This window comes from Vanellus vanellus (genome assembly GCF_965231255.1).
Source record: "Vanellus vanellus genome assembly, chromosome: 4".
Taxonomy (NCBI): Eukaryota; Metazoa; Chordata; class Aves; order Charadriiformes; family Charadriidae; genus Vanellus; species Vanellus vanellus.
In genome coordinates, this window is record NC_138909.1 from 20,101,492 (window position 1) to 20,116,753 (window position 15,262).

Sequence of the window (15,262 nt, forward strand, 5' to 3'; positions counted from 1 at the left end):
GTGAAACCAAGCTGCCTGGGGGTGCTGTGTGCCAGTTGATACTTTTCTCCTCTTGATGGGAAAGTGCTAGCACCCAAGGGTGCAGCCTGTGAATAACTCACACGCATCCGGACCACACTGACAGCCGCCGCCTTCCAGGCACCAAAGGGAGACGTGCGTGTTCAGCAGGGAAATAAGGTTACAGCAAATGCAGTGGGATTCCCTGCGGTGTGGGAGGAGCTCTGCTGTCAACCCCATAGCTGGAAATCAAGTGGCACTAGGGCTGAACACGACTGTAAGACAGACACTTCTCTTGTAGTTCAATTCGTACGCAACCCTCCCCCCCAACATTATTTGTGCTCGGGCTTCCGAGGCGTATTGTTAAGGGCTGGCGGGAAAACTGCAGAAAAGGTTTACAAGGAACAACCCTCTTGCCAGTATAGTGCTGTCCACATTATTAATCTTAGATAGCACCAGAACTACAAATATTTTTTGCAGAACTGTTTTTAGAAACATTATTGCTGGAAATGTGATAATGATGTCAAAATATCAAAAATTTAAAAAAGCGTAGGATTACTGTGGCAACAAAGTAATGACTTACCTGCATATAAAGCCCTCGTCATTTAACACCAGCAAACTCGTTTTTCTTCTTACTGGCAACAGGATAATGATGACAAAGAAGTACCCCACCCCCCCAAGGCTGAGGGGAGAATGTAGCCCACCCTGGCTCCCCGTGGTGAGGCAGCCCTCCAGTGGCAGCAGGCCCTAACTCCCACCGCATCGTCTAATTTAGAACTAAACTCGGGATTTGCTATAGCAAAGTATTTAAACATCCAAGCTCAGGAAATCGTGCATCATGTTTAGATGCAACTTCTGATCCCAAATGATCCCGAATCCCAAATTGTTACTGCTTCTGTTAATGTTTTTCCTGCACCTAAAAGCCTTGAACTGACCCATAAAAATCATGAACCCAAAGATGTCCGTTAGAACATCCTTTAAACACATAGAAAAAATCAGTTTGTAAGAATCAAGTGCGGTCACAGTTACTCACGTCCAAGTTTCCAGCCTGCTGATTTGAACACCGTCATGGGTTTCTGGGAGGAGCAAGACCAGACTCGACCACTCCCGACCAGCCCCCTTGGCCCTGTATCTCCAGTCACACTGGTGCGCAGCCAGTGCTTACGGGTCACCCTGCTGCCGCCCCAGCTTCTGGGACATGTCGCCTCCCATCTCAGCTCTCCTGCTGCCTCACAGCAGCCTTCACGCACGCCGCTGCTCCTCACCTCAGGACTTGGGACTGTGGCTTCCCAATTCCTTCCAAACCATACGGCTGCCAAGGGCCACGCGTTGTGTTTGTCTTCAGGACATTTTAGTCTGAGCACTTTTACGTATGGAAGATCAATACAAAGACAAAGATTTCTCTTTAAGTCAGGTTTCCGTTTGCTACATTAAAATAGTAATTTCTGATTGTATTTTTTTCAGGACACGCCATAACACCATGATGATGCAAGGATCTTGCATGTCTTCGTGTTTATTTCAATTTTGTAAATTATGTCTTCTCAAAATAATCTTAAATTCATACCTTATTGTTTACATTCAAAGAGGGTTGTGAGAATTTGGTTATACTTTCACAGCTTTGATTACTTTTTAATATTGCCGTTCCCCAAAGCCATCTCATTCCTAAGAGAGCCACGCTTGCAGCAAAACTGCTAAAACATTCAGACGTGGACAGAAGACTTTAGAAGGCAACGCATGTGCTACTTGCATATTTTAAACCATGAACAAAATACACGCATGCACTCTTAATCCCATCGGAAAGACTATTTCTGCCTGTTTGAACAGGGGTGGAGAGAAAATTATTTCACCCAAACGTCTGCCTGTAGAGGGGGATGCAGCCCTGCAACCAACCAAGCGTTCGCAGAGGGTTTGCGCGCACCCTGTGTTTACGCAGCACAACCAACAGGCAACCAACCCACTGCCTCGGGCTGCTGCAGGGAAGCAGGAGGTAACAAGGATGCCAGCCAGGCGCTGGAGGGATCCCGTGTCTGTCTCCAGGATCTGCTTTCACCTACAGTGGGATCCGGAGGCAGTTATTCCAGCGTCAGCGTTCTTAACCCTCGCAGCATGCACGCACGTAGGGAGACTGAACACATCAGGCACAATTTACTCATCAGAACCCAGGAACTTTTCTTGCTCCTTGTCTTGGTAAGACACTTTTTTTAGAGCAGTGGGAAGGTAATTAAATAAAAGCACAGTTGCCACCAGCATGACTTGCAGCAGGCTCTGAAACCAGCACTCTGTGCTCAATCCGACTGCATTCAAGTGCCAGCAAGAGAGATGCAGACAATCCAGCAGCAGTAAGACTGTCAAAGCCCCAGGAAATTTTATGAGATTACTTTGCTGCTCTGAGCTTGTGTATGCACTTCCCTAAAGTCGGGATGCCTTCCTGCATCCCAACTGCATGACCTCAGTTCTGTGTCTCACCGCCACTTGCAACAACATTTTGACTCTGGAGTGATTCCACCTCTTATAGGAGTTAGAATGAGCTGCATGAGAAAATTCCTGTCAACAGGCAAAACCATCTACAAACCGCAAGCACTGAGGAACGGGGGCAGGCCCCGTCGACTCGGGGAAACTCCTAAGTAAAGAAAGGTTTGTTAAAGATGAAATTGAGTGCTCAAAATGCAACCCTGATGGCGCAGCTTCCCAACAACTCCAGCCCAATGTAACCGCCCTGAACCACAATGAGAAACAGAAGCGGTTGTGTTTCCCTCGTTTGCTGCCTGTCTGCTCCGTCTGCTGAGACTGCTGCAGGATGCTCCGTGTGATCTTGTGTGATGGGACCACGGCTGCGACACCAAATGACACGGGGACCCATATTACAAATAAGTTGTCATCGGGTGATAAAAATTCAGCCAATTAACCTGGTCAAGCTTAAGTAGAACAAACGCTTGGAAAGTCCGTAACTCCATATTAGTCCCACAGTTAAATGGGGCTTTCTATTTTCATTTAGGCTGAAACTGCTTTTAAAACTATTTTGAACACCGCTGCAGTGCACATTTCTGCAAACCCAAGTACTCTATTCCAGACGCTCCACTTAAATTTTTTTGCTGGCTGCTTTTACCACATCTGTATTTATTTTCTGAACCTTTGCATGTTCTCTTGACTGGAACTGGCAGCAAATAAAGCACTCTTAGCCAGGAGATGAACCTTATATTTGTAATTCTTTCCTGGCTCTGTCAGCATGGTTGGTGTTGCTGCCACTTCACGGCATTTTAACGCAATTCCTTGGATTCCAGTTTCATTTTCAACATGTTCCAGCACACACACACACACACACAAAAAGTCAACAGGCAGCTTTGTAATTTCTGCCATCTGACTTGTCTGGTCTGCAGGGATTATCGTGTTCCATCACTTCAAGCAAAAAGCCCATGCAGATACACACCTGCCATAAGTTTTGCACTGAAATGGTGACTCAATCTTTCAATGAGTGCACACAACCTACATCAGGTGGTGCGGCAGCCAGCGTCCTGACAGAGATAATAAGACACATGTACACTGGGCTGTGATGAAGAGAATGCACGCGTGCGTGGCTACGGCTGCCTGCCTGACTTCTGAAGCGCCCCTGCTACCTGGCAGCGTCCCACAGGATAATTTCTCTGATGCTTATTAAATTAACGGTCTTGAAAATTAATAGTCTAAGCTTGCAAGTACACAGCTACAGCCATTCCTGGGAGTGGCGGCGAGGCTTGGCTCTGGTTCAATAGCCAACGAGAAACATTTTTGTGTCCTTATTTGCTTGATGGGTAAGACTTAACTTGGGCCAAGAATCGTAAGCAAATTATCTTCCCCTACACACATTTTCAGTACACCTAACTCAGCACGGGCTGCTGGAAGAAAGTAATTGCAAAGCCGTGAACTGTCCTGACACAGTCCAAGTCAGATCTCCAAATGAACAGCCGCCAGATGAAACAAACAGCACATTACAGCTGCCAATATCAGTGCATTTAGATGTCACATTGTCATTGCACGTTAAGCCACATGGCAACTTTCTCCTCCTGCTTCTCACTTTTCTTTTGTCCAAGCAGGTGCCAGCTCCCCAGCCAAAATCTTGGTGAATGCAGGACAGAAAGGACAGGAATGGAAAAGCAGAGCCAAAGAGCCCTTCTTTCTTCCTGTCCTCAGTGGACATCCTAGCTGCTCTCGCTACTCCCATTTGGTTCCCAAGGTCTTCCTTTTACCTCCGAGAGACTGCCATGCCTCTCTCTCTCTCTCACCGCTTCTTTCCCAGCAACTCACACCTTGGTCTGCTTCCCCCCAGGCTGGTTTCCTTGCTTTTTAATCACTCCACACCTGATGTGGTTGCTGGAGCACCCCTACACCAGCTAACCATAATCCATCTTATCTAATTACCGCCAAAGATCTACGAGTTCACGCTTCCCCAAGGGCCAGCCCCTCTGGCTCCACACACTCTCTTTTCCTCCTTGCAACGCCTGCACACACACGCACTTTGGCTTTCAGACAAAGCCCATTTCACCTTGCACCAACGCTGCTCCAAGGCATGCCAACAACGCTGCTCCAAGGCGTGCCGACACTCCCTCCACCACAGCCTCTCAGAGGGGAAAAAGGAAAGCTGATGTGAGCATACACTTGCCCTGCTCTGTAAAGCCAGTGGCCACAGAAACACACAGCCCAGCCCTGCTGAAGTTGTTAGCTGGGGCACTGCTATCTCCAACCCCTTGGGGTTATGCTGAGATTCATCCCCCTGCACTCATGTGCTGCTGATTCACACCTACTGATGACTGGGCTTTAGCAGAAGGTTAGTTACTGCCCTTAATTAAAGTCTTCCTCACCGAAAGAAGGTCAAAGCTGTCAGACAAAAGGCACCAGTAAAACAAAAGACTAATTCTGTTTTCTTTTTCGGGTTATAAACCAAAAGACAGAGGGCAGCATCGGACTACTACGCATGTACCATTAGAGGAGAGAAAAAAAGGAAAATACATACGTACCAGGTATCTAGAGCTTCTGAAGACACTTGTGCCAGTAAAACATACCCCACACTCAGGCAAAATAAATGGGATTTGGAAACACGCTTGAATATTTTGCCAGAGTAGTACTTACAAAAATGAATCCCATCATCACGGTCTCATCAGGATGAACACCCAAATTTCAAACTTCAAGGTTAAAAAACCTGAAATGCAACATTTTGATATCTTCCCTCAAAAAAGCGGCAATGAGGTGAAGGCAGTGACAAGTTTGTGCTGTCGAATATTTTAAGAAATGCAACTGCATACCAAGGAAGATGCGTGGCATGATCACAAATTGCATGGCCACACCAGCCCTCGCCTCCGAGCAAAGCTGCACCCAGGGGCTGTGCTTGTGCAACTGTGCGTGAGCAGAGCACAGAGGAGGGCGAGACATCTCAGCAAAACAAGAAACACCCCCTCCCCCAGGCAGCTCGCTTTTAATTTCGTCTTTACAATTTTCACCAACATCTCTTTCATCTGAAGAACTTGAAGACAAACAAGTCAAAATTCATATTTTAATTTTATATATACATACACACACACACACAGCAATTCATCCTTAATACAGAAGACAAACAAAAGATTGGTGGCACAGTATCTTTGGGGAGATTTTTTTTTTTTTTAAGCTGTATCACACATCTGATTTTTATCTTTTTCATGGACTATAAAAGGCAGATACTTCTAATTCACAGAAGCCTCAGAGTGTGGATTCAGTGCTGAAGCCAAACACATCAGTCTCCTCCCCTCACTTATTTGCACATCTTTACCCACTGGAGACTCCATTTTGCAAGAGGTTTGGCGTCCTCATTTCTCCATGGGGCTCTAAGACGTCGCACCTCTCCCGTCACTGGGCCACCGCGGTGTGCCAGCACGGGAAGAGCTGCTGCGAGAGGGATGACTGGCGTGTCACTCCCCACGGGACATGGACCATTTAACAGATTTAAGACCAATGTTCTGTGCTCAGGAAACCTGACAGTTACTTTTTAAGGACATTCTCACTGAGAATTGCAGTTTTATTTACACTCTAAGATGATGCCTAAAGCGGGGTGAAAAAAGAAAAAACCCAACCCTGTATGGTAACAGTTGAAATAGAAATCCCACAGAAATGACCCAGAAATGCAAGGCTGGCAGCTGAACAGACGGGCAGTGGCTCGACCAGCATGCCACAATTCACGTACTGCCCAGAGACCTGATGACACGAGTCCTGCCAGCGCCCACCGCACTACCGTACACATTCACATCGCAAAGAAAACACCACCCACAAAACCTTCAGCTCCTGCTCTGCTTTGCAGATTGCATCTTGCTCAACTCTCTCTCCCAACGCCCTCCGGAAAAATAAGACAAAGCAAAAGCCTAACTAGCTCTTCTCTGAACAGCGAGGAAAGCTCATGAGCAAGTTCAGAGCCTGCTGCACCTCACGTGTAACAAGCAAAAAATTGCACAGACTGGAGCAACTTTCAGAAATACCTTTCAGCTGCCACAGACCACATACGGACTGATACACGGCTTCAACTATTGAAAGAGAACAGAAAAAAGCTATCGGTTGGGATGCAGTTTGGCTGGCTCAACAGAAGCGGACAACATTGCTGTATTGCTATGATAGGAAATGCTGGACCCAAAGAAAACCTTAAGTTCAGCAATACTGAGTAGGAGAGGAGAAAAACCCAGTGGGAATTCCAGGAACCCTGTACCTTGACAAAACACATCGCAAACCAGCAGTGATCGCACGCTGCCATTGTAACATGCACGAGTCCTTGTTTCAGGAACGCAAAGTTTACAGAAACACATTCAGAAATGCAGATGATGGCCCAGGAACACTGTTGGTTTTGGGTAGTGACGGGGGTCAGTAAAAGTGCAATTAATATAAAGAAAGCACAGGCCGCCAATGGGCTATTTTAGTGTTTGGAGAGCAGCATAGGGCTGAGAAACTGCCAAAAATAACATTTGCCTTTGAAAAGGGTAAGCCAAGCCAAAGAGAGAAAGCAAGCTAATCTATAACGTATAACAAACCTCAACTTAAACACAGTTGCAAAATTAGGTTTGGTCAATAAAGGCTCAATAAATAACCAAACTACAACAACAAAATATTCTTGGAAAACCACCCCAAAATATTTTTGACCCTTTTAGCCAAGGGGGGGCGCTGCCCCAGGGCAGAAAGATGAGCAGGATGGTCAAAACCTGCTGCAGCCCCATGGCCTCCTGCTCCCCCTTCTCACGCCCTGGCTTTTGGATGACCTCCCTGCTGGCACATCGCACGCCCTTCCTCTGCATCCCTCCTTCCACTCCCCATCTCCATTCCCACCTCCAAAACTAACCCTCCTTGCTTTTGCCTCAAGCAAGGAGTGTGTGAAACATACTTTTTGGGGCACAAGGGGGTAGGAAATGGTGGGACAGAGGACGAGAGCGACACAGGAAAACCAGCTCCACCCTGGCCGGCAGACAGGACAGCTCGTGTCCAATTACCCCTCACGACCCACCGAAACCAGAACAAAATTCACAGATGCTTAATCCACATACATACGTCCACAACCACAAGCTATCTTCCCGTCCTCTTTTCTTACCCTCCACGCACCTTTTAATCAGCCTGGGGCTGACCTGGTTTCATGCCACTTGAAACACTAATTGATGGCAGTGAATCGAGTCCCAGTCCCACCTCGCCTGAGCAAACACGCCACCGAGCTCCTCCTGTCTAGTCTGTAGCTAAAAATCCCAGCAGATGCTCATCTGGGTACATTTCGGTTTGTTTTTGTTTTGTTTTTTAACTAACTAGGTATTTTTTCCTTTTATTCATACTTCAATTCCAATTTTGCCATTGGGATTTTAAGCGTGCATTGACCAAAAAAAGTCTACATTGCTATATACATCTGTAACAGCAACATATCTAGTGGGTATTAAAACAGGTTTCAGTATACCCTACAATTTACTACATTAGAAAACCACATCCATTATTAGCAACCATCTTAGGTGCAATGCCTATTGCAGAAAGGACCTGAATGATATGCATGAATTTTAGCACAATCGTGCACAGAGAGATGCAAAAACCATTCTTCCAAGAACAGTTACATTGCCCGACATAAAACAAAAAGTGGGAAAAGCCCCAAACAAGAGTAAGGCCATTGCAAAGAGACCACCCTGCTTAACCAATGAGAAGCAGAGCTACCATGGGGCATGAAATCCTGTGGGATTCCCTGAGGTGAATCCTCCTTGCAGCACTTCAGAAACGTATCCATGAACTCAACTTGAGCAGACCTTCCTCCCAGCACTGTGCCCTGCAACACCTTTGTGGCACACGCAAAGCAGCACGCTTCAACTGCCATTTGTGTGCCCTGTCTCCTTGTTTTCTTATTTAACTTGTTCAACTGCATGAAACCAACCCGTGGGATTTTCCGGTCAGCGAGTGCTCAGAGCCAGGCTCTGGCAGCTCTCAGAAGCTGACCCCAGCACAATCTTCCCTGAATCCCTTTCGGGAGGACAGGAGGCAGATGTCTTGAGGCGTGATCCTCCTGCCACTCTGAGCATCTAGATTTGCACCCATTCTTGTTCCTAAAGGAAAGGACAAGGGGCGATAAACAGGGGAGCAATTGAAACAGACATTTCTTGTATAGAAATTCATCCTTAAACCTCGTTCAGAAGGGAAACACTAAGACCATTCCGAGAGAAAAGGCAAATTACAATTTCTCTACAAAAAGCTGAGAACACGAGGACTCTTGCAACAACTCATAACACAGGCTACTTCATTTATTGTTTATTTCCCCAGATGAATGAATCAACCATTTCGGAAACTCCATCACACACAGGGCAGGAAAAAAGTTATTAACAAGAGGGACATACATCCCCCAAATAAGCTTAAGGTGTACAGATTTATAATGGGAACCAAGAGGGAGGGGAGAGGACAAAACCAAAAACAAGGACATTGCAGTCAGACTTTTGACTTCCTGTTAGAGAAGAAATCTTCATCTCCATGTAAGTGGGGCTTTCAGCTATTAAATAAATGGCATCTTAAAAATAGAACATTTGACAATTTCAACACGTGTATTATTTCTTCTAAGTAAATATTGCATGGAAATGATGCTGCTTTGCCACCATAGCTGCCTCCTCTCCTTCTGGGACTCAACCATCACCGCTGTTTTTTCTTGGATTCATGGTTTTCTTTCCTAATGGCAAATGCTATTTCCTCCACTGCTATGTTTTGGTTTGGGGGTTGTTTGTGGTTTGTTTTGGTTTGTGGTTTTTTTTTTTTTTTTTTAAAGGCCTGAACAGGCCCAAGTGAAAACAATGAGCATCTTTCCTAACCCTTTGCAGGCCTCTGACCTGGCTCAAGGTTGAAATATGATGGCTTTTTAAAAATTACCTATTATTTAAACAGTCTTCTCCATGACCTGAAACAAAACATAGCTTCCTGCTATGTAGCTTGGTATTGATGCTTCTACAGATCGCTTTTGAAATGAGAGCCTCCAAATAGCCCCCACATGCCTTTGACACGAACTGCCCGTGATCTCCTTTCCTCCAAAGCCCATGGGAATTTGCCCTGGGACTGGGAGCAGCCCTTGCACAACCGCCTCCACATGGTAGCAGAGCGCATGCTGCCTTTTCCCAACCGTAAAGAAGCAAATGCCAATAGTTCATCTGCCTTCACCGGGTGTCTTCTTACCAACTTTGCTTGCCCGACACCCTTGCATTTGCTTTCCTAGGATCAGGACAACAGATTATCACTATCTGGGCAGCAAATTGACCAAAGGGCAGGTGAGGACAGGACCTGGTGCACCCGCGGGCTGCACCGAGTTGGAGGTAGGACAGGAGCAGTTGCACACCCTGCCTCGCGGGTTGCAGCAGGTCCCCCTGGGGCAGGCAAGCTGTGAGCAAGTGGCTCTCCGTTGGGAACCCGGCCTGGCAGCAGGGAGAGAGGTGGGTGTATGCAAGTGAAAGTACTGGGGGGGGGACACACTCATGTCCCTGCTTCACCTTACGCTTACCCCTAACACTCTGCTACGGTTCTGGCAGACTCCAACAGAGGTTTTCAGGTTCAATAAAGCTTTTTTCTTTCCCTCCTCCCCCTCAGCTGGTGATCCTAAGAATAGCTTTGATTGAAGATAAAGTCCGAAGAAGGTATCGACCCTCTAGTCTGGAATTGAGCTCCAAAGTGCACATCAAGACTTCAGGCCAGCTGGCCATCCCTGCGCTTCCTGAGAACAAAACAGTTAATGCTGAGCCCCTCTCTGTCCCTGGCTTACTCAGAGCAGTCTCTCCCCCAGGGAGAAGGAGCACAAGTGAAGTTTGATAGGTAAAACGGGGAGGGGGAGGACATGGACCTTTCTTCCACTGGTTAGGACAGCTTATCCCTGAAATGCACTATGGCTTTTAATAAAGTGAACATAAAAGGACAGTCCCTTGAAGGTGCGGGAAGACTAAGGCAGGATCCCAGTGGTCTAAGTTGCAGATTTCTAAGTTGCTGGGCCCATGCTGTAGTTTGGTTGAGAAAGAGCAAGTGAGTCATCTCCCACATGAAGGATGCCCTACTTTGGTACCAAATCCTGCTCTTAGATATTCACCGAGACCAGCAATGGTTGCAGGCAAATATCCAAACGCAACATTTGTCTTATGTTCCACATTCAGCCACGTAAACAGAAGCGATTCCTCCCCATGTAACCTCTCAGACTCAGAACGATGTCCAAGCAACCACGGTGACCCAGTACAGCTGTCCACCCCCACCCATTGAAGCGACAATAAGCAACCGGACAAGGAGTCCTCAGTGTGAGCAATGTCCCTCCACCACAGAAGAAGGGTAGAGCTGTTTCCAACCATACCTGGTCATTTTGGCACCCCAGCTGTGTTTGGCTTACAAGCCTTAAACCAAGCAAGACCCTAAGTAACATAGTTCGAGTGCTAAGGGCATGTGTGTGCACGAGTGTGTGGCAAGGAGGAGGACCAGAGCAGCAATGACTTAAAAAGTGAACTTGCAGCGCTGAAGGCAGTGGCTTCCCCCAATTCTCAGGACAGCAGCTGGTTGACAAATGCAAGAGGGTTAGGTTGGAAAGCTGGCAAGGCAGACCAATTTGCTGTTTTTACTGTAACATAATGCTGTTCGGTGCTGATGAGGTTGCTACTTGCCATCTGAGGAACAAAGACACCAAAGATTGCATCCGTGCTTGCAAAAACACTTCTCTGACATGTCTTCTGGGCACACAACTGTTGTGGACTGTGGGATGTTGCGTAATAACGTCTGGAGGCAGATTTCCTTCTTGTCGGCACTTCTTCATGTGTGATTATTGTCCTGCTGGTTATTCGTAATAGAAATGTTTATAGACCATCAATACATTGAGCCATTCAGACAATTTATTGCACTTTGTCGTTTTAAAGGAAGGTGCCATCAACATCGAGGCTTTCCTCCATCTCTTCTTTTTCAAGGCAGCAAAGCGCTACCCTACAAACACCATTCAAAGTTTTTCCAGTGTAACCAGATCCATTCCACCTTAACTTATTTTCCCTTGCAGGTGCTTTGTATCCAACGATTCAACAAGTCAGACTGTTTCTGAGGCTTCAAAAGTGCAAAAAGTTCAAGGTACTTAACCACCTGGAGCACCAGTTAAGGCGTATTTGTTTCCAGTCTCAGCCACTGTAAACCCTGTCTAGTGTAGCGTACCAGTTCAGTCATGCTACTGTTCAGTGCCAGAGCGCACGTCGCTGTGCCGAGTTCAGCAAAAAACTCTGGAAAAAGGGTAGGGAGAGAGAAAACATGTGGTTGGTTTCACGTAACAGGCATGTCTGACAGGCAAGGGGGCAGCAAGGAGCGACAACAGCAGCACACTGTCAGCCGGCAAGTCCCATTAAACGCATTAATGCAAAGAGCTCAGCAACATTAGAAGGCTGGGAAGCATACCAAGCACACAAGGCAGGGCACATGAGAGGAAAACGTACTCACACACACCTGCATACACTGAACTGCCTCCCCAACCGCTGGGTTTAAAGGGACGTCGAGACTCCATGGTAGGTGGGCAAAAGTTTGGGTCTTCACACATGTGCTGTGTGCTTCCCCCAGATTTTAAACAGGCCAAATTCGAGTGTCTTTCTGAGCAATGCCCAGAAGCACACACAGCTGTCGTTGGACTGGTCCCTCTCCTTCATCCATCCTCAAACGTCGAAGGCATCATGATTTCTCAATTGAGCAGGTTTAAAAATTTGGATAGCTTGGCAGGCTATACAGCTCTGATTTGAGTTGCTTACAGCTGGGCACATCAGGCAGATTTAACAGAGTCCTATCCTGCCACCAAATTCAGGCACCGTGCTCCTCCTCCGGCACAGGCAGAAAATGGATCTTGCAGCATATCTGAACCTGCCGGGAGGTGCTGGCAGGCTAAATGCCCTGCTCTGCGCTGGCAATCATCTCGGCAGGTGACAGTGAGTTACAGGAAATTATCACACCTTTCCAAGACATTGCTGCGTGACCTGCCTTCCAGCAACACGGGCTCACCCCAGTCCCTCCAGCCTCAATCGTCTTGCCAGATACCTTTTGAGAACCTGGCCATTCTCAGCTCTACTTTTTTACACACAAAGATTGAACCTGGAGGCTGAAAATTTCTGCTTGGCTGTGCAAGGAACTCTTCAGAAGCAGAGAACACAACGCTTTCCTTCTAATACTTTCCAATTCAGAAGCAGAAAACGCATTTCCCCTGATTTTCCTTCTTTTGTTTACAAAATGGGTATCCATTCCCTTCATGGGGAACAGAAGAGCTGCAAGCAGAGACAAGGAGTCCAAACTCCCTGCCTGAGCAAACAGAAGTTAATCTGATCTGTGACCACAGCACCACGTGAAAGGAGAGTGACTTTACATGCACACATGCAACCTCTGCTCGTCATTGCTGTGGAACATCAGAGGCCAGAAGGCAACGTGTTACAGCCTCATGATCTGAATTACGCACTGCTCTGAAGTGAGGAGCCGGGTCCTGCACTGGAAGCACCTAGTTTTGGACCCGCCAGAAAGCACTTCAGCACAAGTGCCTTGGACATCAGTTATAACTAACTGCTTTCCACTAACTTCTCCATTTAAGGGAACTTGATAGCTGAAGGCCACTGCTCTTTCTTCTTCTTCTTAAGCCCTATGAATTGCATAAAAGAATCAAGGATGTGGCCTTTTCAATAGTTTTAGGTACTCACTCTCTGTACCTCTTAGAACCTGTACATTACACCAAATATCAACAAATATCAGAACTGGAACTCCTCCACCGTCCTGAACAGTGACAGCAAATGCAAAGCCTACAGGAGTATTTACTGTTCTCCTGCACAGATCCACTCCCTTGAGAGTATTTACTGCAACACAGAGCAGGTTTTGAATTTACTCTTGATTGATGAAAGATTGTGCTCAGGCTGTCCCTCCTACAGGTCTTCCTCCATGACTCATTCCTCTGGCTTACCAGCAGTATCCACTGAGCCTTCTGTGTGACAGTCTTTTATCAGCCTTTTGAGGACATAATCCAAAATACTGCTGCGAGCACAGATGTGCTCACAAGACAGCCAACAACTGGAGTTACTTTATTCAAAGGTGACTTGCAAAGCCTTTTGAATTTCAGCAACTGCCTCATTAGCATGAGTACTTTTACAGCCTTCCAACAATTCAGCCAGGCGCATCATGGTTACTTTCTTTTGCAAGTTTGCCAACAGACCGTGGCAATACGTCCCTTTGCCCACAGTAGCTCACAAAACTTTGTGTTTGATGAAAAATGACACTGCAAATGCCACGTGGGATGGCAGGTTATAGAACTGCACCCACTCTAGGGCTTTTGCTTACTCACCACTGCTTGTACCACAGGACAATACAACTTTTTTATTAACAAAACTGTAAAATAAAAAAAGTAGCAGCAATTTTAGGAAATGCTACCGGCAAATACTGGTCACGTGCCCAGCAAGGACTCCAATTCAAGTGCTGCTCAGATCCTCTGTTAGAGAAGCCAGTTTCACCGTTTTCAAGACAAAAATACCTGGAAGTTTGACAAACAAACTAAAACACAATGCTACAGGCCAAAAAGCTGTTTTTATAGAAAGTGAACCGACTCAGAAAAGCTCTGCGCCCCAAAGGGAAAAACAAACAGCAAAAAACCCCTTACGCTTCTTGTGTTACCATGAAGCAAGTTGGCTGGTTTCCTGCATTTGATACCCTCATCCCTTAGCTCTTAGACGTTTGAGGATGCCAAGACTATCTTTTAATTGGAACACTCCTCAATATATCACCATCAAGTATCTCTGCCAATAACCTGCCAATATGCCATAGCTGTCTATTTCAACATATTTAATGCTTTGATCTTTAGGTATGGTGTTTGCTCCGTTGAGTGTTAGGATTTAAGCGAGAACATACACATAACCACAACACACAAGACAGAAAAGCCAGAAGGCAAAAACTTACCCTTATTCTTCCTGGCCAGTGCATCAGCCTGTTCCCAAATATCATACGCATAGAGGATACAGGAAGTGATGTTGACATAGGAAGAGGTGATGCTTGGGATATTATAGGGGACAGTGATTGAAGAGCCAATGCTGTTGCCACTGCAGTTGCTAGCATTCGATCCCGGCTGAGAACTCACAGAACCGGCAGGAGAGGACATTGGAGAAAGAGCAGAAGGCATGCCTGTGCTTCTGCAGGAGAAAGAAACACCATCGTGAACATTTAACTTCAGAGTTAAAAGCCTTGCCACAAGACTATCTTATGCCAGGAGCTATCCGCTATCATCCAGGCCTGCAGTATGGAGCGGAGGATTGAAAACTGAGATGTGTTCAGCAACATAACAAGTAATTGTCCTTCAAGTGCAAGGCCAAGTTTTTTGAAGTGATTTGCAACTCTAAGGACTCCTCTTGACAAAAGAAAATGCAGAACCAGACATCAGAAAGGGCCATCCATACCTTCCAAAATCTACACCTATTTGTGGAAGCCTTCACCAGATTATCTGAGTGTTTTCTTTCTAACGACTTCCATTTCAGGCATGCTGAAGCTCACCACTTATAGAGGCTGGAGCTTTCTGACAGCTAGTCAAAGCAGCCAGGTGCGCCTACCCACACTTATTTATAGATGTAGGGAAGCTACATGCAGTCAGCTGCCCGCCTTCCAGACACAGGCTGGCTTCGTCACATCACTTCACCCCCACCACTTCTACCAACTTAACTTTTAGTACCTGGTATGAAAGGGCTTCCACCACTGCTCTTGGGAGACCATTGACTTCCCAATAAACTATATTGTGCAAGGCAGCAGAAAAATAACTGGAATTTCAGCA

General features: G+C 46.4%; 2 protein-coding genes across 2 annotated transcripts in view; both read right to left on the reverse strand.

The window, feature by feature from the left end:
• LOC309670951 (kelch-like protein 8) overlaps positions 1 to 15,262 on the reverse strand; it is a gene marked incomplete at its 5' end in the record, with an annotated part of 421,963 nt that overhangs the window by 308,696 nt on the left and 98,005 nt on the right.
• Positions 11,590 to 15,262, reverse strand: part of LOC309671218 (AF4/FMR2 family member 1-like) — a gene marked incomplete at both ends in the record, with an annotated part of 34,882 nt that continues 31,209 nt past the window's right edge. Inside the window, 2 exons of the mRNA XM_082482423.1 lie at positions 11,590 to 11,711; positions 14,401 to 14,630. Of these exons, the coding sequence (XP_082338549.1) occupies positions 11,590 to 11,711; positions 14,401 to 14,630 (352 nt within the window). The remainder of the gene's footprint in view (positions 11,712 to 14,400; positions 14,631 to 15,262) is intronic.